The sequence below is a fragment of the Cydia strobilella genome, chromosome 17, assembly GCF_947568885.1.
Source record: "Cydia strobilella chromosome 17, ilCydStro3.1, whole genome shotgun sequence".
NCBI lineage: Eukaryota > Metazoa > Arthropoda > Insecta > Lepidoptera > Tortricidae > Cydia > Cydia strobilella.
Window position 1 is genome coordinate 12,421,322 of NC_086057.1, and position 24,642 is coordinate 12,445,963.

At 38.5% G+C, this 24,642-nt stretch overlaps 1 protein-coding gene across 1 annotated transcript in view; it reads right to left on the minus strand.

The window, feature by feature from the left end:
- The window catches only part of LOC134748742 (neuroendocrine convertase 1-like), a 66,399-nt gene that overhangs the window by 33,107 nt on the left and 8,650 nt on the right, over nucleotides 1-24,642 (minus strand). Inside the window, exons 2-6 of the mRNA XM_063683518.1 lie at nucleotides 17,490-17,591; nucleotides 14,743-14,919; nucleotides 13,627-13,773; nucleotides 5,193-5,294; nucleotides 677-794 (exon numbers count right to left, since the gene is read on the minus strand). Coding sequence (XP_063539588.1) covers nucleotides 677-794; nucleotides 5,193-5,294; nucleotides 13,627-13,773; nucleotides 14,743-14,919; nucleotides 17,490-17,591 — 646 coding nt within the window. The remainder of the gene's footprint in view (nucleotides 1-676; nucleotides 795-5,192; nucleotides 5,295-13,626; nucleotides 13,774-14,742; nucleotides 14,920-17,489; nucleotides 17,592-24,642) is intronic.

Below are 24,642 nucleotides of genomic sequence, written 5' to 3' on the forward strand. Positions count from 1 at the left end.
ACTACTTGTTTCATAAGTAAAATCAAAATATAGTAGGAGAGTAACTGAGAAAAATGTGAAATAGACGAAAGGCCATGCCAGAATAAGCTGAAATTTCGAAAAGAAATGAAGAAGTAATCCTATGATTACGTAGTGTTGGGAATCTCTTGAGAAGGTTTTAGAATTTTTTCTGATTCCTCATAAATCCAAGACTTTTAGCAGCCTCATTTAAGTTACAGTGTTACAAATTTTTAACCACTTTATTATAAATTTTGTCATTTCACAGCTATACTGTCAACCGGGGTGAATAGGGATGACTGGGGTGAATAGGGACAAAACTTACCCACACAAAGACTTTGTTTGATACACTTAGTGTATCATACAAAATCTACTATTATTTTGAATCGAATGATACAATTTGTGTGGGTACATTTTAAGAAATTGTCATATAAATCACAATTTAAATTTTGTCCCTATTCACCCCAGCCATCCCTATTCACCCCAGTTGACGGTAATTCAGTTGCAGTACAAAAGGTTTCATTTTGTTTCTTAGATGCGAAAGCGACATCTAGACAAATGGCTGGCATTGCGCACACTTAGCGTATTTATTTGCACAGGTCCAGTCATGAACGACATTTTGAGTTGAACGTGAACCGAACCTACCAGGCGAGCATAAGAGCGAGACGGTGGATGTTACCTATTCCTTCTCCCTCGACGCGGTCCGTGATTCGCCCGTCGAGCATCCGGACCCCGCCCACTTTCGCCCCCCAGGCAACGCCCACGCCGCATTTCACGTTGTTCGCCGTCATCGCTATCTACAAATAAAATAGTATTATTACATGATGTATTAACAATTCCTATTCTAATATCGCAGTAAGAACCCACAACGTATATTTTTGTGTTGCTCGCAGAACCACTAGATTCACTAGATCTTTTGATTCCAATTAATTTATATTGTGGAAGAGCCAGCGAAGCCGAGCAGCCTTGCTCTCGCCAATGATGTTGAGCTCGCCCACCAGTTTTTCCACTCCAAGTTCCTCCTCACTCTCCAACGCATGGATTACCTAAATGCCGCAATGTTACTATCGGCCTCGCCAAGGCACAGAATAAATAATAGTAGGTACTACCGTACAGAAAGGAAAGTTCTTACAAAACCGAAGTTTGCTATTTAGGGTTGTCAAAATTCAGGTCATTATCTTATCTGTGGTCGTGCACGCAAAGGGACGTCAAGTTGTGCCAATCCCACGCCAATCCTAATAATTGCTCGGAGCAATGCTGAGCCGAACGGAGCCGAGTTTTTCCGAAGCCAGGAGTTTCGCACCTCTGGCCAAGGTGACTATCGCTTGCGCTTCGCTATCGAATCGCTTTATGTCTCTCTTTCACTCTTCCATATTAGTGTGACAGTGACAGTTGCGTTTCGTTCGCTACGTAGCGTTAGCGATTGGCATGTTGTCTACGGGGCCAGGTCAGGTCTGTATAGAGGCCTAAGATGTGTATGCAGTACACACATCGGTACCCGTACCATGAGTCACTGTCTCAATGACATGTCAAAATTGGCATAAGTATACACTACGTAATTTACTTTCTATACATCTCGCTCGCGCTAATATGCGAGTGCGAGCGAGATGCATAGAAAGTAAGTTACGTTTTCGATAGCGTTTATGTCAATGCTAAACTGGTGCACCAGTTTAGCATTGACATTTTCATTCATTTTTCACTGAATGAATGGATGAAATCAAGGGCGATATGTCCACTAATCCACATTTCGACTTTTCCAAGAATTCCCTTTAGTTAACGAAGGTACCTACTTACTTATTTATTTTTTATGTATACCTAATAGGTATTTATTATACTTGAATTTACAGTTAGAATATGTCCTTTTAAATTTTGAATTAAAATAAATAACAAAAAACCGGCCAAGTGCGAGTCGGACTCGCGCACCGAGGGTTCCGTACATTACATTACATAATTAACCGACTTCAAGATTTCAAAGGAGGTTCTCAATTCGGTTGTTTTTTTTTTTTTAATGTTTGTTCCTCCATAACTCCTGATGATGATCAGAACGGAACTCTTCAATGACGCATAGTTCACGTTTGGCGATTTGACCTCTTCGTTATGTTTGTTAAGCAAGTTAGGTTTTCAAGAAACATTTTTGGCAAGCTCGAGTTCTGATGATGGGATCCATGAGGAATCGAGGGAACTCCTCAAATGTTAAAGGCATACATATAGTGATTTTAGTATTTTCATCAACAAATCAAGCACTTACATTTAAAAAAGTGACATTTGATGAAGTGGAACTGCTGATGATGATCAGAACGGAACTCTTCAATGACGCATAGTTCACGTTTGGCGATTTGTCCTCTTCGTTATGTTTGTTAAGCAAGTTAGGTTTTCAAGAAACATTTTTGTCAAGCTCGAGTTCTGATGATGGGTTCCATGAGGAATCGAGGGAATTCCTCAAATGTGAAAGGCATACATATAGTGATTTTTGTATTTTTATAAACAAATCCAGCACTTCCATTTTAAAAAGTGACATTTGATGAAGTGGAACTGCTGATGATGATCAGAACGGAACTCTTCAATGACGCATAGTTCACGTTTGGCGGTTTGTCCTCTTCGTTATGTTTGTTAAGCAAGTTAGGTTTTCAAGAAACATTTTTGTCAAGCTCGAGTTCTGATGATGGGATCCATAAGGAATCGAGGGAATTCCTCAAATGTGAAAGGCATACATATAGTGATTTTTGTATTTTTATAAACAAATCCAGCACTTCCATTTTAAAAAGTGACATTTGATGAAGTGGAACTGCTGATGATGATCAGAATGGAACTCTTTAGTGACGCATAGTTTACGTTTGGCGATTTGTCCTCTTCTTTATGTTTGTTAAGCAACTTAAGTTTTTAAGACATATTTTTGTCAAGCTCGAGTTCTGATGATGAGACCCACGAGGAACCGAGGGAACTCCTCAAATGTGAAAGGCATACATATTGTGATTTTTGTTTTTTTATCAACAAATCCAGCATTTACATTTAAAAAAGTGACATTTGATGAAATGGAAACTGCTGATAATGATCAGAATGGAACTCTTCAATGACACATAGTTCACGTTTGGCGATTTGTTCTCTTCCTTATGGACCCAGACCTAAACTTGGACCCGGACTCGGACCCGGACCCGGGTCTGAACATGGACCCCAACTCGGACCCGGACCCGGACCGATCTTTGACCCAAACTTGGACCCGGACAGCCGGACACGGACCTGGACTCTGATCCGGACCCGGAAATGCTAATAGAAAAGTGGCTTAGGTGGGTCACAGAACAGAACTGCTATCAGAAAAGTAGGTTAGGTTAGAGCTGTGACCCTTACAGAAACGAAATGCTATCAAAAAAGTAGGTTAGGTTAGGTTAGGTTAGAACTGCGACCCTTACAGAAACGAAATGCTACTAGAAAAGTGGATGGTTTTACCTCCTTTTCTACATTATTAGGCAAAAGATGCTGTCTTTTTCATTTCATTGTCTGGAATCTAAGAGTGCACCATCAACAATAAGTGAACTTTCAGCGGCATCCCCCATTGAAGTCGGTTTTTTTTTCTTAAAAATTATTTTAACAATGTATTTTTTATGTAACAATGGATTTTTTTTTTTTTTTTTATATTATTATTATTATTATTATTATTATTATTTTCAGTTTTATCATTCTCTTATTTTAGAAGTTACAGGGGGGGGGACACACATTTTACCACTTTGGAAGTATCCCTCGCGCAAACTATTCAGTTTAGAAAGAAATGATATTAGAAACCTCAATATCATTTTTGAAGACCTATCCATAGATAGTTACGTATGGGTTTGATGAAAAAAAATTTTTTGAGTTTCAGTTCCAAGTATGGGGAACCCCAAAAATTTATTGTTTTTATTTTCTATTTTTGTGTGAATACATCTACTTACCAAGTTTCAACAGTATAGGTCCTTATAGTTTCAGAGAAAAGTGGCTGTGACATACGGACGGACGGACGGACAGACAGACAGACAGACATGACGAATTTATAAGGGTTCCGTTTTTTGCCATTTGGCTACGGAATCCTAAAAATCGTTACTAATTGTGAGCTTCCTCCCTCTTTTGAAGTGAATTAAATATGAAAATACAGAAAACTTGATGGAAACAGTGAAAATTTATAACCAGTACGTTACTTAGTATTCCCGTGGACCTGTACCCGTACCATGAGTCACTGACAGTGTCAAAACTGACATATACTCTAACGTCTACGTAATTTACTTTTTATACATCTCGCTCACACTAATATGTCAGTACGAGCGAGATGCATAGAAAGTAAGTTACGTTCACGCTGGCGTTTATGTCAGTGCCAAACTGATGGTAGCCGTACAGGAGGCGTCTATTCTAATCGTATTGGTTACGTAACGGGTTACCAATTTGATCTGGAATCGTAAGGGATATGATCTGTCAAAGTGTCAAAACTGACATTTCTTCAACCAGAAATGTCACTGACAGATCATATCCGTAACAAATCCAGATCAAATTCATGACCTATTAAATAATGTTATTATTTACAATTAGAATAGGTACGCCTTGTCCTGGCTCCTATTTCACCACGGCTAATACAATTGTCAGTGACATATGTCGAGCGACAGGTGAGGTGACTATTACAATTTTATAATTAACCGATAATTCTATTCTACATATGTCATATTTTGTAACAATTGTCGCACCTGTCACCAAAGTGAAATTGGGCCCTGGTGCCGTGCTAATTGCGCCGAAGATATGCCGCGACGGGAACGTATCCAGAGGACCGTGAACCACGTTCGACATGTTGCCTCTTTGTCGCACTTGTAAATTCGTACGTAAGTGTGACAGGGAGGTAAAACGTCGAACGGGTCGCCACAGTCCCAACTGAGGTGTTCGCAGTAGAGTAGGCCCTCTGATCTCAGGTTTCTGTCTCACAAGATCTTTCTTCGACGGAGACGGGCCGGTCCGGTCGTTGTAGCACTTACTTGTAGCAGCCCCCACCTTATGAGTATCTCAGTGTGCTCAGGATCCTGGCAATAATAGATATTAAATAGTGCTCTACTTTTCCTGCGCACCTGGTACCGTGCGAATTGCGTCTCAAATGTTTCTTCGGGACGAGTCCGGGTCCTCCGGTTCGCCTACACAAATGAACTCAGATCCTGGAAATATAGATTAAAATAGTACAGATTACTTACTTCTCCTGCGCACCTGGTGCCGTGCGAATTGCGCCTCAGATCTTTTTGTGACGGAGACGGATCCGGGTCCCCGTCGTTGCAATCCCAACTGATTTCAGGATCCTGGACAAGAAAAATAATACTAAAATCGATGATTGTATAGGAGCACAGAATAACTATAATGTGTAACGTGGCAAAGATGGACGCTTTTGAGATGCAGATGTGGTGGAAGGCCATACTTACTTTATACTCTTTGGTGAAGCATACAGCCCGGTTTCCACCGCGAGCGGAGCGGACTCATTAATGACTTAGTTTAACTCGCAAGAGTAAACTATGTAGTTGTATTTCCAACAAGAAAGAGTAAAGCGGAAATAATAAAGCGAGCAAAAATAGTTGAAATGAACTCGCTCAGTTCTTGAGAGCGGAGCGGTCATTTCGGATTCGGAGCTCGTTCAACTCGCAATATTTGGTATGTTTATATAGGAGCGTGTCTACAGAGAAAGAGGTGAGCGGAGCGAGTCAAACGAGTTAAAATGGGTCCGCTGCGTCAAGGTCCGGCCGACTAGTTTGAAAAGGACTATCGACTTTTCATTTTCTATGCTCAACATGGCTATGAGCGAGCCCTAGACTCTTCGGACATATTACGCGGTCTTCAACGCATGATGTGGAGATAACATAATGTTAGACCGAATGAATGGCAAAGCTGCTCGGAATGGGGCATAGGGCACAGGGCACAGGGTACTTACGTGGTGGGCAGGGTGGTCGAACGCTATGAAAAGGTCGGCTGGCGGCAGTCAACATGGCTTATGACTGCACAAAATTTAATGGAGACAAATTTGTGGTTGCAATCCTCAGCAGTGAGAGTACGAGAAAGAAGATAATTGTGCCATTAGTAAGATAGATGGAAGAATCAAAATCGAAAAGTAATTTTCGGGTTAGGACCCCTTAATGGTTTGGGTTCTTTTAAACCTCTTTATATTACTTGTGTTTGTCCATGGTTTGTCCTGCTAATAGGAGGGTTAGGAGGGTTTCTGGCAATTCTGGCAGATGGCTAGGAAGGCGTCGTTGAGCGTTGAAGCCGTTGACTGACGATTCAAGATGGGGAAACGGTTGCGCACAACCGGTGAAGCGGCGGCGCGTCGCATCGGCCGCGAACTTACCAGGGCCGCATGAGTTACTAGGTAGCGTCATACGCGTCACCGGTGACATTACAATCATACGATCTCACATGGGCAAATCAAGGTGATGGTGACTAGTTTAAGTAAGATTTCCTGTTACGCATATTGTCATAACTGCAGAGGTCATGTTACATCGGTTGTTTGAGAATTTGACTGACCCGCGCTCGCGTAGTTCATATGAAGCAATGGATATGTTGCAGCCAACTGGCAATTCCTCCTCCTCCTTGCTTCGTTCTCCTCAGTGCTGAGGGTCGTGACCAGGTCCTACGTGGAGCACATGATTCCGGATGGCAGATTACTGGTAAAGTGGTAATTACCCAGCTAATTAGTCGCCTAGCCCGTTAATTAAACGTCGGAATCTAATTAAACGGCTGAAGAAAAACCAGCCGTCATTGATTGCAACGTTTACCCAGATGGCTGAACGTCGTGTAGTCATTTAAATTGGATATTGATGAACTTATGATGTTCGGTTAGGTTACAGGTTATTTATAGTTATAGGTTATTATTTTATTGTAATTATTATTTCATTTGTTTAAGTTTTTTAGGTTGTATTTATTAAATTACTTGGCTGAGTGAACCAGTCGTTTTCAAAGGGCTGACTTTCAATATGCCCAGTTGTTAATTGTTGAGTGATTGTAGTTTAATTAACTATCGGCCTAGCCATCAAATTGGATGATGATGATGATGCCGATCCACAACCAAAAAAAAAGTTTCACTTGCATATGGCATAATTTTGCACATTGTAGGGTCTATGAAATATGATCTATGAAATGCGCAGGTATCCTAAATTTATCAGGATCCATGAAACCTAAAAGATGATTTTGGGATTACAAATAGGTTAATTAGAATGATATTGGTTATTAATTTAATAAAATACACAGAGCAACTGAACTAGAAATACATAGTGAACTAAAAGAACTAGTGAACTAAAAGACCCAGTGAACAGCGAGATCAAAGCGTGCGCGCACAACCTCGCCCTGCCTTTTTGCTTAGAATTTTCATCATGCATCTCGCAGCTACCAGGCAATCATACTTAACAAGTATTGAACGAAGCATAGCTCAACCGTCGTGACTTGTCCGTGAACCCCATCGCGGGCGCTGTGGCCACCTCTCTGAGAATAGGCTCACATAACTCTAATGTACCATCATCGTCGACATTGGAACTGTCTATATTTTGTAAATCTTATTGTAATCTCATAAGGTTTAAAATAGTAAGTTAAGGATGTTGCTGGTAGTAGTCTGCGAAGGAAGGTGAATGAACGCCTCCATAATGTCCCGGGACAAGCGGCGCCCTCTATACTCAGACGCCAACAACAGGATCTGCGAGTCTTGTGAAGCACGCGGGCACTGCGGCCACCTCTTTGCTACTAGGATAACATAACCCACACATAGTTTGCGTTACTAGTGAGCTGACAGTTCTTCATTCTGTCAATATACAAGATCATACAAGATACTGTTTATGAATTCTATGATCAATATCATTATAGTTACGTTCGCAACACAGGAATGTGCGAGGATATTGCTTCTTTTATAAATTTAGTATAGTCCAACAAGAAATTGTAGAAAATTATTGAGGGCGCCACTTCCTACGTAACTGTCACATTTTTGACGTAAAATCATAGACCTAGCATTATATAGACCAGCTATACGCGTGCGCCCGTAAGGGATAGACATAGATGACGTCATAAACGTGGGGATACCATATTGGTAAAAATTACCCCAATATTTGATATCACGTTGGGGCGATTACCCTGGAGGCAAAGTTAGCTTGTTTGACGGTATTAAAAAATTGTTAAACAAAATGTCAATGGGTCGTTCTTTTTAGGCGTATAAACAATGAAATACCTCTTATAATTCGCGCAGGTGGTACAAAACTAAACATGTTTAGTAAATAAAACGTAAAATAAAATGTATTATGGGTTTTAATTTAAAGAAATCACAAATCGCAATCACACCAATTAATGTACACCACATTTAATCTTCACAACATTTGTTTATTTATTTTTTGGAATTAGAAGTACGAAAAAACTTCGAGGTCAAAATTACCTATAAAATTATGATATTTTCATCTGGTATCCCTAACATGATTGTTATGCAGCTAAATTAAGAAGAAGTTTAAAAATGGCTGACCTCCGACTCCTATCTACCTACGTAATTTGGGCGGATAATTTTACAAATAATGTTTTGTTAATTTGCGTAAATAATTGTGATATTTTTATTGAAATCGTTTGATTCTACATTGCTTTGAGTGTAACGTAATTTTACGATGTTATTCTCACATATTGCGTTAAGAGGAAGGTGTAAAATACCGTACTTACGTGTGAAAGGTTATGATCTCATATTTTTGCTCGCGGCTATTACAGCCGATTACAGAACAATTCACCAGTATTTTATCAAAGTTCAAGCATTCAAAACGCTAACCATCACTATATTTCATAAGAGAAAGCACAATTTCATACAAAACAACAACAATTAAACAAGCAACGAACAAACATGACATGTCACGTACTTATTTGTTTGCCACAACCTCGGTTGTGGCAGCGGTGGAAAAGTGAAACTATGACAAGGACAAACAATAACAGCGCTTTCTCTGTTACTCCTACTGAAAGATACATAAGACTATCCCGTTCGGTCATTTTCCCCCACTCCTCATGACCGATCCAGTTATACTAGATTCATGCGTAAAATGCTTAAACATGGCAACAATTTAAGAGGCCACAAACACGAGTTTTCAACGCGCGTTAAAAAAGCGCTTGAATCCGCGAATTCGATTTAACGGTCAACGCTTCAAGTCGAAATTCGAAATGGATACGCTTGATAAAAAGCGCCACCGCCATGGTGTGCATAAATAGTATAAATAAATACATATGTATCCATTTGTGTCATTTAAAGTATTTAAACCCTTTATAACGCGCGTTGAAAAGGCGCTCGTGCTTATGAGGCCTTAGTATGGAATTTTTTTAATTCCATTATATTTAATTTATAGTTTGTCAAAGGACTGTCTCATTTCAAAAATAGACAGAGAGATTCATACTATCTTTGTCTTGTCACTAGTACTAGCACCCAAAAGAAAAGGATGAGTATAGTATGGAATTTTTTTAATTCCATTATATTTAATTTATAGTTTGTCAAAGGACTGTCTCATTTTAAAAATAGACAGAGAGATTCATACTATCTTTGTCTTGTCACTAGTACTAGCACCCAAAAGAAAAGGATGAGTATAGTTTTCTTTGTTCTTATTTACTGCCAATTTGATTTGACCAACTATATCTTTGTCTTGCACTAGTACTAGCACCAAAAAGAAAAGGATGAGTACTTATACTTTTTTTTGTTCTTATTTACTGACAATTTGGTTTGACCAACTATATTATTTACAATGACAACATATCAAACATGTAAAAAAAACACTCAGAATAATGACTAAAGCAAAGAAGCCGGGCAAAAATAAAAGCTTGGTAAAAGATATCGTATTCACAACACGTTATTACTTTTTGTCTATGAGTGAGTGAGACAACAATCCGCAAGTTCTTTCGTTTTTTTCAGTATTGTCATAAGATGAACTGAGGGAAATGTCAAATGGTCCTATGTGGTTCTATAATATAATCCAGCCAAATAAAATATATGTTCGTTATTTCACAGGTAGGTGTCAACTGCAACAACTTGACATAGTCGTATTATTTTAGTTGAAATATTTCGGGATGTTTCAGCGGTCATCTTGGTTTATTTTAATTATATTGTTGCTATTCCTGAAAGATTGTTGGAAAACGTGCTGAGTTTTTATTTGTAATGGTTTGAAGTTCCCTTTGTGATAATGTCTTGTGTGATCTAGGGCTGTAAATCGCATACAGGAAGAAAAGAAAATACGCACGAACCGATAACCTTTAATCGGTGAGTTTTGTTCAATTTTGAAGAAATTAATTTATAGGACCTGACCCTAAACATAGAAATCGATATGTTGTTTATGTAATTATTACTTGCATTCAAGTCTATATAGATTTTTGCATATATTTTCGAACTTTTCTGCTAAGTATGAAAGGTTATATTTTTGGCATAGTGATGTATCGACCTCAGATCAATAACCTATCGACATTTACAGCTTTCTTATAGTTTGGCCCAGGACTGTCTCATTTTAATTGATGAGTACAGTCAAAGGCATAAATATATATACATTCCCAAAGTCTCAAAAATATGTGTACGCTCAGACAATAAAATCGTGTTCACATATTTTTAAGCCATTTGTCTGGATCGATATTTTTGCCTTCGACTGTACCTATAGTTTTCTTTGTTCTTACTTACTGACAGATTGTGTTTGCCAGACTATAGTTTAATACTAAAAACCGCTCAAGTGCGGGTCGGACGCGCGCACCAAGGGGACCGTACTTTTTAGTATTTGTTGTTATAGCGGCAACAGAAATACATCATCTGTGAAAATTTCAACTGTCTAGCTATCACGGTTCATGAGATACAGCCTGGTGACAGACAGACGGACAGCGAAGTATTAGTAATAGGGTCCAGTTTTTACCCTTTGGGTACGGAACCCCAATAAAAAAGACATTAATGATCATTGATGAATGTTCCTTTTATTAATATTGTTGGTTACAAAACTCAACTTTTTATTTCAGATTTCCAATGGACGAGGAATAGGGGATATTACTGCAATGTTCTGCCACCAGAGTGCAGCACTAGCTTTTTTAGTGCACCGTAGAGTAACTTATTCATACTGTACCTTTAACAGGTTTTTGACAAGTTTTCAGGGGACCTACCGGAAAACTCGAATCCGAAATTTCGTTATCTAGCTGCCTCTTTATCGCTCGAATAAGCAAGAGTGACAGAGATGTTAGATAACGAAAGTTCGATTTTCTTGTTTCGCGATAGACCCTCAGATTGTGATAGTGGCGCCACCTACGCCGAGTTTCGCGTAATATTCCCTATTATTAAATAAAAAAAATATATTTCCTATTTGGTACAGTCAGCTGCAGAGAAAAGGTACCCCACGTCCATACTAATTTACAGAACTTTGTATGCAGGGGGGTGCCTTTTCTCTGCAGCTGACTGTACATGACTAGAAACTATACTTAGTCTTTTAGCATTAGAAAAAACGGTAAACCATTTCCACGTGTCTTTTTATTGACAAGTTTTTTTATAAATATAGCAATATTTTACTTATGAAAGCAAAAGTATGTAAATGATCGTATATTATATTTGTTGTGACTTATTTTCAGTGTTTTTCGATAAAACGACACGTTAAGATCGCTCGCCTTCTTTCTAATGATAAAAAAACGAGAGGTATAGTTAGACGGTTCTGAGTGGTAGACTGCAAATGAGATAAAAGCTATATTAGGTACATGCATTAATCCTCATATCAGGCGGCTCTTTGATTCCAAGGATTGCATAATTTTTATACTTTTTAATGATTTTTAGAATATGAAAATTATAAAAAGTATAAAAGTTATGCAATCCTTGTATTCCACGCATTTCATTTCATTTCATTTCAACGAGCCGCCTGCTACAGATTTCTTGAAATTGCCGCGTTTTTTCAGGTTCAACTTTCATTAGCCAGACTATTATCAATTTGCCAATTTCGTGATTATTGTTTTACACGGCACATAAACTTATGTATAATTTATCGATATAAAAAGTCGACACAGTTACATCCCTAGCAAATTATCAAACTTATGACACCGTACGTAAATGAGAAATAACAAGCATATATGCATCTCTTTTCGGCACATTATCTAATTCGTAAGGAAGTAAAGTACGGGTATACATATTTGCGAAGCATTTTTGCCCGACTTCTATGCTTTAGTCATTATTCTGAGAAAAAACATATTATTTTTTAATACTGGTAACCCACAACAAACTTTAATTGGCAACACGTAAAAGATGGCCAAAGTGTGCTTGGGGTAACTAACTGGTGCTACGAACCCCTCTGCAATACTAGGACTTCATGACACATACGTAGTTAGCAATGTTGTCCACTGTTTCCCAAATCGCTTACCATGCGAGGCGATATGGATTTAACAACCAGTATTACGCTTCGTAGGAACTCTGGTCGAATCACAGATCACTTAACACTGGTTTTATTGAACTGGACGCACTATCTTAAATTTTAAATTAAGAAATATGTAGTACATTCGACGCTCAGTCAGTACCTACTTCAGTAGCGTCACGTAGCGTGAAGAAAGCACACGCATACAGCCACCGATGTTACAATTCCATTGTCTAGGTCGAGCTAGGGTGCTACCAACGCTCCTCCGGTACCAAGGCAGCATAAATTTCGAGAGCAAAATTTTCGCCATTAGCCAAGTGCGACCGCCCAAACAATTCATAGTTTTGTTCTCTTTCGTTTTCACTTTTCAGCGGTCGAGAACTCGTGCTTACTAACTTTTTGAACCGTTTGCCATCAGTACAAATTCAGTATTTTTATGATCTGGGTTTCTTAGTACTTATCACATTTAGTGTCAGCGCGAGCTCCGCGCTACGACTGCTACGAGCGTACCTCTATTTAGCCGATAGCACGGGAAAAATCGTATGCAACGCAACGCAAAGCGCCTACGAATACAGTTCACCTAGCGGGTCCCTAGCAGCGAATGTGTCGTGACTGTTATGAGCGCTGGTATGGTGTGCCTACGAGAAAGATTCACGCTCGTTTTACGATTTTTTTACTGAAAATTGAGGTAAAAACTTATTTTTTAAGGCAGTCCCGAAAGTACCGGGAAATCCCGGTTCTAGTTTTGCCTGGTACCAAAAATTCCGGTTCTTTGAAACAGTACCGGTTCTGCAATGCCTACGGCCTAGGCGGAAAGCGAGCCCGCAAACGCCCCTGGAGGCGGAGTGTAGAGAACGAGCTACGAACCGTAGGACTGAGGGGTGGAACGAGGCCAAGACGGTTGCTCAAGATAGAAAGGCGTGGAAGGATCTTGTGGAGGCCCTATGCACCTCCGGGGTGCCCCAAGACAAACAAGAACTATTTGTTGTTATCTGGACTTACTATCTTATCATGAATTTGTACTCCATGACGAACATGGGTAACACGTTCTATCCGTCACTCGTACAAACACTCACGTATATCGTCCAGTCGAGGTGGTTATATTCTGCGCCGTCGTCCAGCATGAACACGCGGGCGCAGCGGCAGCTGTACCCCACGACGTACACGGATAATATTCTATACCCGTTACATGGACTCGCGTAGTTATCACGCGTGGTACTCTAACGCCGCAGCCGGTGAACCCTATGGCGTACACGGGTGACACGTTTCGTCACTTGGACATACTCACATAGTTATCACGCAGGTCGGTGTGGTTGTGTTCTACGCCGTCGTCGAGCACGGTCACGCGGACACCGCGGCCTGTGTACCCCATGGCGTACACGGGTAACACGTTCAGGTCTAGGCGGTGTAACGAGCGTACGTTGCGCGAGTCTTGCTGGAATTTATAAAAAAATATGTTTTCATTTCAAAAAATGCTTACTAAGTCATGCTCATGAACGTGTAGTTTTAAATGGTGCTTTTATTTTATTCACGATTTTCTTTTGAGTGAATACCTATTTTTGCTGCCCATAACCTAACTGCCCAAGACCAACAGTAAAGAAATATGATTCGAGCCCTACACCGGCTACACCCCAACAGGATAAAAATAAGAAAGAAGAAGACCTGTTTTTCCTAAGAACCTTAAAAATATGAATTGATTTTTTTTTACTTACTTCGGTTATACCAACTTATTACCTATTAATAATAACCCAGTTTTCAGATGACAATACAGTAGGTACTTATTAAGTTATTAGTCAATAACAGCACATACAATACAGTCATGTCATGTAGCACGTCTGTTGCGGTACCTGGAAGCTATACATGCCTCATTTGATAATTGAGATTAGTCTGGGCTCGTTGGAATCTATACAGTCGGCAAAGAGTATGTTGGCGCAAAATTGTAATTATCCCAAAAAAATATGTAAAACGTATAAACTTATCTCTAAAGCCTATATATAGGTAGCACACAAGCCTACATGAATGATGAAACACCGTGGGATTGTGATTGAAAATAATTAATTATTTATTATTGTGTTAATAATGATGAAATTGATAATTCAATGAATACCTATATTAGGTAATCCGTACTTTTTGACATTTAGATTTTTACTCTAGAGAGTTTCAAGACTAGTATTTTTTATACAATTTTGGTGTTTGACGATCCTTTTGTGAATTCTTATTATTAAGTTTGACATATCTATAATAATTCAATGTTTTTAAGAATAATAATAACTGCATCAATAAATTGCTCTGATATTTAGATTAAGGTAATATTTAAAACTTGACAATTTAAAAGTGCTTGTTGCTAGGCCTATTTGAATAAAGATTATATTGATTTTGACTTTGACTGAAAAGCATAACGTACCAAATACCATTCTTCTTCCCACAATTCATCGTTGAACAGAGGCCTGTTGACCTCCCTCTTCTGTCTCTTTTCCGCTTGAGTGTCTATCCTCTTCACTCGCTCTAGAGACGCATCTGGCTCCGGGGTTGGGTAGCGTTTCACTCGCGACTTGGAGAATAGTGGTTCAGCCCATCTTATCTGCAATCAGTTGAAGATTGAGGTTTGGCAAGGAAATATAACCGTTTTGTAGTAAATTACAAAGTAAAAACGTACGAATGTCGACGATCCCAAACTCACAGGCGGTATTGAACCTTTAAGTCTAAGGAGAGACTTTGCCTCCTTGTGTGTGTTCTACCGCTTGTACAATGGGCTGTGCTCTGAAGAATTGTTTGACATGATACCAACGGTCGCTTTCCATCACCGCACCGCTCGCCATCGGCAGGGCGTTCATCCTCACACCCAAGCACCTAAATGGTCGCGTAATGTGCGGTTTAAGAGGAATTTCCTCCCGCGGACGCTTCGGCTGTGGAATGAGCTCCCTGCCGAGGTTTTCCCGAGGGGCTACAGTATGGGGTTCTTCAAAAAAGGAGTGTACAGGCAGGGGCGTAGCTAGAGGATATGGCGCCCGGGGCAGTCACCAAATTTGCGCCCCCTGACGACTGACAAAAGTTTCCCTGCTGCTGCCTTTTGCGCATTTTGGCGCCCCCCATTGGATGGCGCCCGGGGCACTTGCCCTCTCTGCCCCCCCGCTAGTTACGCCACTGTGTACAGGTTTTTAAAGGGTCGGCAACGCGAATGTAATATCTCTGGTGTGGCAGGCGTCCATAGGCTACGGTGACTGCTTACCATCAGGCGGGCCGTATGCTTGTTTGCCACCATCGCGGTATAAAAAAAAAGTGGCTGCGGAAAATGTAAGAGTAGGCACAGTAAAAACTTAAGAGTCTTAAGACCAAACATCACCATTATTAGGCTTAAATCTAAAGATAAGAAACAGCCACAACTATTGATAAGATCTGTTTAAAAACTCAGTTTAGAACATTTACTAAATTTTTGACATTTTCTAACTGTCCAGTTGTTAATGGCATTTCTTAGAGCCATGAATATTGATAAAGTCCCATACCTATAATTTAAGGCTCAGCATTTTTGAGATACTAAAATAGCCGTTTATACTCGGAATTGTACCTCGAAAGAGACGCATGTGTGTGTGTCACTGTGTGATACACGGGCAGTGAACGCAAAACAAATTTGAAGGCTAACTTCAAACTGTGTAACAAAAATAGTGGGTATCTTTTATTTTTTTTTATCCCCACGATTTTTTGTTATACCTTATATACTTTTGTATATACTTACGCTTGAAACGGGCTCAACTTTGATATCCCGCGTACTATGGCTCAACTTATGTAGGGTCATTATCATTTATCAATATGCAGAGCTAATTCGTCATCTATGTTTAGTAACAATGCGATAGCGATGCGAGCCGCAGTTTTCCGATCCCTGCCGGGGTTCGGTTATAACGACCACGTGTACCAATACCCGGACGTCCCATATACCAGGCTAACAGTAGTAGCAAGGAGTACTCGTGTAATGAGAGCATTGAGAGACTTGAGACTTATCACTAAAAAGTATTTGATTAAATTAGCTGTATTATTATTATTTATTATTAAAGCCTTTATTATACGAACTGTAGACATTTTATGTGACCATTATTAATATTTATTGTATGTTTCTTCCATATGCATGTTCGTAAGGTCTTTTTGACCTAGGCCTCTTCCGAATCGCCTTTTTCTATTACCTGTATATTTAAGTATTTGTCCAACATTTTTTCCATTTTTGTCTGTCTGTTGCCATTTCTTTCCAGTCTTTTCCTATTGTTTCTATTAGGTCTTTTTCCCATCTTGTTTTTGGTTTGCCTTTTTTTCTCTTACCAATCTTTGGATTCCAATTTGTTGCTATTTTTTTCGCAAAACTCTACGTAGGGGGCACTAGCACAAATTGTAAACAAACCGCCTTGATGCATCAATGTCATATTGATTCGTAACAAATGATCTATAACTTGTCAAAAAACTGTTTAAGATATAGTATTAAGCTACTCTATGGTTTACGGTTTGTGCTAGTGCTGCCTCTGGCGTCAGAATATTGCAGTATTACTTCCTATCCTATTGCCACCCACCACATTGCCACGTCGGCTGTCGTAACTCGAACAAATTAAAGCCCGTTATTTTCACTCAAAATGGAATTGTATCAAAATTACTAAATCATCTTAAATTACAACAACTGTGAGTTTTTTTGCATTAGATGAGTTTGTGATTAATTATTGCAATGCAACATCATCGTTATAGTGCTGAATATAATTTTTACGTAACCGTAGGTGTACCTCAGTTAACAAATATTTGTTAATGTATAATATTGTCTTCGGTTACCGCGATAGTAACTCATGAAATAAAACTATGAAAACGGATTATATCGCGTATATTGAATTTATAATACATCCCGACGTTTCGAACCCTTTACAGCGTTCGTGGTCAACGGGTAAACGGGTCACCCGTTGACCACGAACGCTGTAAAGGGGTCGCGTGTAAACGTCGGGATGTATTATAAATTCAATATACGCGATATAATCCGTTTTCATAGTTTTATTTCATTTGATAATGTAATTTTTTCGCAAATCTAACCTGTAAGCCGACGAAGAAGCCACAATGGGACCACGTGTACCAAAACCCGGACGTCTCATGTACCAGGCTCCCAGAGCTAGGAAGGAGTAAACCTACCCTCCGGTCTTTGATGAGACCCAGCGACGAATCGCTGTACGTGCGTCGTTGCTTGCTGTGACGGTACTTCAGGAAGGAGTAGGTGTTCGGGAAACCGGCCACCTGTAAAGTGTTCAAATACATAATAATAGTTAATATAATATACGTTAATATAATATACGCGAAACTTATCGTTGCATTGCAAGCTTGGATTTGACATTAGGACAGCACGTATTGTTATTGTTTTATGCTCAAGCTTAGCGTTCGTATTCAAAATTAAAAATATTTTTAAAAATGAGAGAAAAGCGACAATGACAAAAGAGGCTCGATTCTTTATTTATCAATTATGTATTGTATAGAGTAAGATTTGCTCCGAAAAATTAATTATAGCCATGCCATAAAAAAAATTTCTTTTCAAAAACCTGAAAATCAAAAGTGTTATGATACACTGAATTAAACTTTCACGATTTTTACTCATTATTATTCACAACGACGGGTCTTAATCGCGTAAATTAAGTTTTAAATTCACCTCCGACGTTTCGAGTACGGCGTTGTCCCCGTGGTCTCGGAGAAGACTGGCTCAAGTTGACATCAACATCTTCTAGGCGCGCGAGTTTTTCGAACTACCCGCACTTGGTCTTGTTTATTAACTTGAACGTTTTGCGCACTAGGGATGTCACCGGGTCGACACACAACACACAATATTCGATAAACTTATTTTACGCGATTAAGTCCCGTCGTTGTGAATAATAATGTTTGTGATAGTTTTTATTTTTCATGCTTGTTTTTAGAAAAGAAAATCGCCTTATATATGCTAGGCCAGTCAAATTAGATCCAAATAAAAGCGTTTTGAGAAATGAATTCCCAGCAAGCTGGAAATCATTTAAATACCTTCATTTGGTCCTTAATGCGTATAATCCGAGTTTGCTCCATCCCAGGAGGAGTGGATACATTTTTGGGGCCTTGGGAGCAAATTTTCCGTCGAACGTACCGTTTTTGAATTACAAGCAAAAAACTGAAAAAGAGCAAAAAAATTTCCACAACTGGAATGGAGCAAACTCGGATTACACTAGTTTAAAAAGAACCGAATGAAAGTATTAAGACGATTTCCAGCTTGCTGAGAATTAATTCTTGGCAAAAATCTAATTTGACTGGCCTATGACTATTTTGTAGAGATTTGTCTTTTTCAGAGAACTCTTTATTACAAAAAAATTTCAAACCACATTATTTTACATAAAATTCATGAGTTGGTAGATAGACGAATCATGCAGTTACGTCTTAGTTATTTACTAATAGTTTAAATAGAACCTACAAAATTGTTGATGGTCTGATGGAGCCTTAATTTCGAAGTTCGAGTCCTTTGAGTTTAAAAAAGACTTAACAAATGACTCGACTCGGGACTACGAGTACAAAGAATCGAGTGTTGTTGCAGTCCGCTGCAGTCTTGTAAAAGGGTTTCTCGACTCGAGTTTTTATTTGAGATCCACACAAATTCATAGATTAGTCACGTCCTTCATTGCAGCCACACCTAGTTTACCAAATCAGTCAAATTTGAAAAAATCCCGGGTGAGGGGGCACCCTGGCCTAGAAATGCTTAGGGCACCAAAATGTCTTAATCCGGCACTGTCTCCACTCAGCAATGCAGCTGGCACGACTAGCGTGGTCAACGGCGCTGGTTTTCTGTGGAGCCAGCGGAGTGTGCGGAGTGTGCATTTTGCTTGTTTTACCCTTAAATAGGAGGAATGGGTCAGTTTTGCCTGTAACAATTCGTTCGTCATCATCATCATTTATCATTCAATTTAAGAGCTGTGGGCTCTTGTCTGTGAAGCGTGATGAAGTTGTCTCCACCTTGGTCGATCCGAAGCCAGCCCTTTAGTGTCCCGGTACGACACGGCCCCTATACATGCTCCTTGGCTTATTAAAATTTTGCAAATCTAAGGAAATCTATGATCAAGCTTTGCAAACATAAATGATCGGCTGTATGAGTAAAGTATTGCGTTGTCAGGTTGCCACTTGGTTCAGTACTGACGATTTGACGGAAGTTATAATTTATAATAAATTCTTATTAATAAATTAAAAAAAAATGTTTTATTGCCAATAAGTACCAGAAAAAATAAAATAAAATAAAAACATTGCACAACACGTATTAGGGATAGCTTTAAGCCATAGTAATTAAGTTAGATTTAAGTTATATTGCAGTGCCCTACAGGGTTTCATAGCTGAACCAATAAAATGTACCAACTTGTATACCTATGACAGCAATAAACACACTGATTACTGATTACAAGAGACAAAACCAAAAACACAATACACTTAAATAAATATTATAATATATATATAAATATAAATATTATAATAATTATAATATTATAATAAATATTATAAATGCGAAAGTACCTCTGTCTGTCTGTTATCTTTTTACGCTTAAACCGCTGAACCGATTTAGATGAAATTTGTATAATTTGTATGTATGGAGATAGTTTCAAGCCCGGGGAAGGACATAGGCGTTTATTTTTGTATTTTTATTGTTAGCAATTTTTAGCAACCTAAAAACTATGCAAGTATCTTGTAGATAATAATAGACAACATCTAATTGACCGAGCTATGTAAAGTTATCCATTTCAGCTTAGACAAAACTGCTTTCTAATGTCTGTCCGGCTGTTCGGTTATTCTTCTCTACAGGTAGCATCATCTACAGATTCTCGTGAAATGTGGTGAGCTGGTTCTTTAAATATTTTTTTGGCAATTATTTTTTTATTTTATTAGCGGAACTATGAGGGTTCGTAAGGTCTACTGCCACTAGTAGTATTTTATAGATAGACTCGTCTCTTTCACATCGTAGGGTGTAAAATATTGGGCACACGTTTCCAACATGTGTGCGATATTGATTGGTGTGTGCACTCACCCCTTGCCAAATATTGCATCGCTTGCACCCGCCCCTTTGTACCATTACTCCTGCATATTTCTATTGTCCTAGTGTTTGACATCTAAGACAATAGGATGTAGGCGGCGCCCTACGACTCAGATTTTGGGCGGGGAGGATCTCAGACAATGTTAGAAAAATAGACTGAAATAATGAGAAATTGTACAACGATCGCTTAAAAATAGCATTAAATCTCAGATATAATTTTATGGTCGTAGCCGCTAGGTGAAGGCCTAAAATTTTCGCAACAAAATTAGTTTTAAATGAGTTGAATTAATAGGGTTGTTTCCACATGTTGAATTTTATAACTAAATCTAGTTAAATAGATAGAAACTTAAAAAATATATGGGAATAATAAATAAATAAAAGACTTCAGTATTGGAACAAAATAAATTAACTTCCAAATAATAATAAAAAATGGTAACATTCGATTCCTTACATTTTATTAAAAAATATATTGTACAGCATAAACGCAATATTTCACCGTGATTTCACCGACAAAATCGCAATTTTCTTGTTTTACACGACTTCTAAGCAAAAGCGACGTTACATGCTGACGTCACGATGAAATGCCAATTTGTTAGAAGCGTTTCGTCGGTAAAGTGCGGGTGCCAGACTTTGACCATCATTTGTGACTTTTGTATTGCTTTAAGACAATGAGTCCCATACAGACATTTGATCCTGAAAACAAACCTGATCGACTGATACCATTAATAAAAAATGGTGGAATACCCTATTGTTTATTTTTTAGAATGTAAAAACTCCTGTGTAAAAATAGAGCTGCTTGAGATAAAAGGTAAAGTTTGCTAGTATAAAACAGTAGGAACGTTTTATATTTTACAAAATGTAAAATCGTACAATACTGTCGCTAATTAACGTGAAATTATATTTCATAAATGAATATTTTCTTTATTGTAAGTAAAGCCTCTGTTATTAAAATTCATTCAAATTGTTTTAAAAACTTTATCAAAGTAGGATGGATGGGTGTGCCGTAGAGGGCATTGACCTTCCCGTGTCATAAAATGGATGCCGTCATGTGATGTCCCAAACGAAAGTACGTACTAGGCTGCCATAAACTTTGAGATATAGATTCACACACAGGTGTTTCTGTTGCCATGCTATATGGTAGAAGAGTCGACTGCCAATTTTGTTCCGACTTGATACCGCGATGAAATGCACAATGGCTTCCTTTAAAAGTACTTCCTTTTTGTACTTTCCCAAGTTCCGCCGTGGCAGACTATCAAATTCGGACTTAGTATCACTAATGGTAAACCGTTGTGCATATCATCGCGGTATCAAGGCGGTACGAAGTTTTGCAGTCGGCTCTTCTACCTTCTGTTTCCGCACAGACTATCCCTCACAACATGAACATGATACACATATTTACATGCTTCAGACCAATCCCCAGTGCCTCAGAAATGTTTGCACCATGATCACGTCACACATATGTGTCACGTGTGACGGTTTTGGAGCCATGTGAGTTTTTGCAGTCACATATGTACCAGGCGATCAGGACGGGTGAGGAGCTCGTGTGTTGTGTGCGTGTTGGGGTAGGTCGGAGAAGGGTTGACGGATGTGTGAGATAATAGGAATAAAGGAAGACGGATGTAACATATCGAGTCTAAACTAGGTACGTACAAATAAGCATGTTAATGAGACTTCACATATTGTAATGTATTCAGTAATCTTACCTCTATCTTGATAGGAATTACACGTAGGTACACATTACAAGGCAGTTAGCAACCTGAAAACATTGCTTCTCTTGCAAGGTTTCGTTGAGGAGCTGGGATGGTTAGAGCACCGCTAGCGCTACCCCATTCTCATTAATAGGTACCATTACCATTACGGTGTTTCGCCCTATGGTTGACTGGTAGAGAATGCCTTAAGTCCGCCATTTGTACTTATTTCTATTGTGCAATAAAGTTTAAAATAAATAAATACCTTTGAACTATTATTACAGACGTATAGAACCGGCACACAGAACCAGTAAGATAACCAGTAAGATCCCCCCACCCCTCATGACCGATCCAGTTATTAGATTCATGATTTCCACTATTTAAGCGTTTAAAAAAAATTGGCCCATTTGTCGGACCAAGTATTGAAAATGCTATAGTGTGTTATATATTTGTTATCTACTGACAAAGCCCTTTCTTTTCGCACCACATGGTATGTTTTCAGTAAAAAAAATTGTATTTTAATTTTAGTAGTCTACCTGTAACCTGTAACAGAAAATTACACTGTTATTCAATTTGGTGTACTTTTCTTAATTTTAGATAAGTATATCCGGTTAATTATTTTTAGACATTATAATATATAGAGGATATTCACAGTCATTTGGAAAAATTAGGAATAATCCACTAAGTCATTTTCAATGTAGAGCAGCTCAAAGTCAACTAGATTGTGTTTTCAGGGTTCCGTACCCAAAGGTTAAAAACGGGACCCTATTACTAAGACTCCGCTGTCCGTCTGTCCGTCTGTCTGTCACCATCAGGCTGTATCTCACGAACCATGATAGCTAGACAGTTGAAATTTTCACAGATGATGTATTTCTGTTGCCGCTATAACAACAAATACTAAAAAGTACGGAACCCTCGGTGGGCGAGTCCGGTTTTTTTACGTTTTCTGATAATTTGTTAAACCAAGTAGTGAAAATGTGATAGTACCTATCTTATATATTTGTGATCTATTCACAAAGCCCTTTAATTTGGTACCACACATGGTACGTTTAAAGAAAAAATTAAAAACTTTGTACTGCCGACTTTATGACGTCACAGTTCCTACTGCCACCATTTTCGCGCTTGTCATCTCATATATTTGTGTTCAGGGCATCATACTGAATGCATTAATTGATACCATATTTACCCATATCCGAGATGACATGAACGGAAAGTAATCTTTTTTTTATTTATTGAAAATTTAATAAGAATTACAACAATAAGTACCTTTTCTCAAAAATGGACGGCAAAGTCGACGTTGCCGGTTAAAAAGTAGGTCGCGAAGTGCGTAGTTTATGGTCAGTCAAAAAATTAAAAAGTTAAAAACATTGCAGTCTCGATTTCGGGACTGCAATGGTGCATACAAATTCCATTATTTGTCGAGTTCCAAACTTTTTAAAAGTTGAAGTGGCCATATCAAATGAAGGCATAGGTCCATTAAACAGCCAAACAGATGATCAGTACTTTATTATTATAATGTTGGTACCGCGACTATTTAGGTGTCTCAAATAGGTTGGCGTATTTTCAGCAGAAAAATACACTTCCATTTTTAATTAAAAAATAAAACGGCGGCAAAGCAAATCTTTTTACTTTTTTCTGTGAAAATATATACATAATAATGTTGCTTCTGTAAAATATATCTGTTATATTTGCATTTATTGCGCCATTTTTGAGAAAAGCACTATATATGACTCGGCTGGAAGGTTACTTGCTGGCTTCGGATTCAATTAAACGGACTCCCAAGGTCGTCCGTTTAAAACAAATCCTCAGCCAGCAAGTAGCTACTTCCGAGCCTCGACAATAATGTACTATTATCTAATGTTTCGCCAAACTGTGAAACAGTTTGTTGGCGGTTATCTAAATCCTGATATACCAACCTTGTAATTGTTAAGCACTTCAATATGCGATCATTCTGTCTCTACCATTATCAGGCAATACAGGCCAATTCGAACGTGCACCTGATATCAAAACGATATTTGAATCATATCAGTTAGCCGTCATTCACGCGTTCATTTCGCTCGGAACTTGTACTAGTGCGAGCGAGACGCCCACGCGAATTACAGCTAACTGGTATGATTCCAATATTTATTTCAATATTTTTTGATGTCAAGTGCACGTTTGATTTGGCCATAGTTATAGCTAAACTTCAGCTAAGTATATCAAAGATTTGTTTATAGTCACACATTTTTTTGTAAGTGATTCACCTCCAGAGGGGTGATGAAAAATTACACAGACAATACCAATAGGTATTGTCTGTGTAATTTTTGCGACTTAAAGTCGGACCAAGCCTTAGCGACATAAAATAGTAGAAATTAAATAAAATAGAACTAAAAAAAAACCATACTAGATTGTTGCCATGTTTTTTAAGCATTTTACGTCGAAAATGTGACAGTTACGCAGGAAGTCGCTCCCTCAATAATTTTCTATAATTTCTTGTCGGACTATAACTCTGGCATTTATGATGACATATTGTGGCAATGTCATCATTAATGTCCTATTTATGAATGACGTCTATAATGACACATCCTTACTTTGT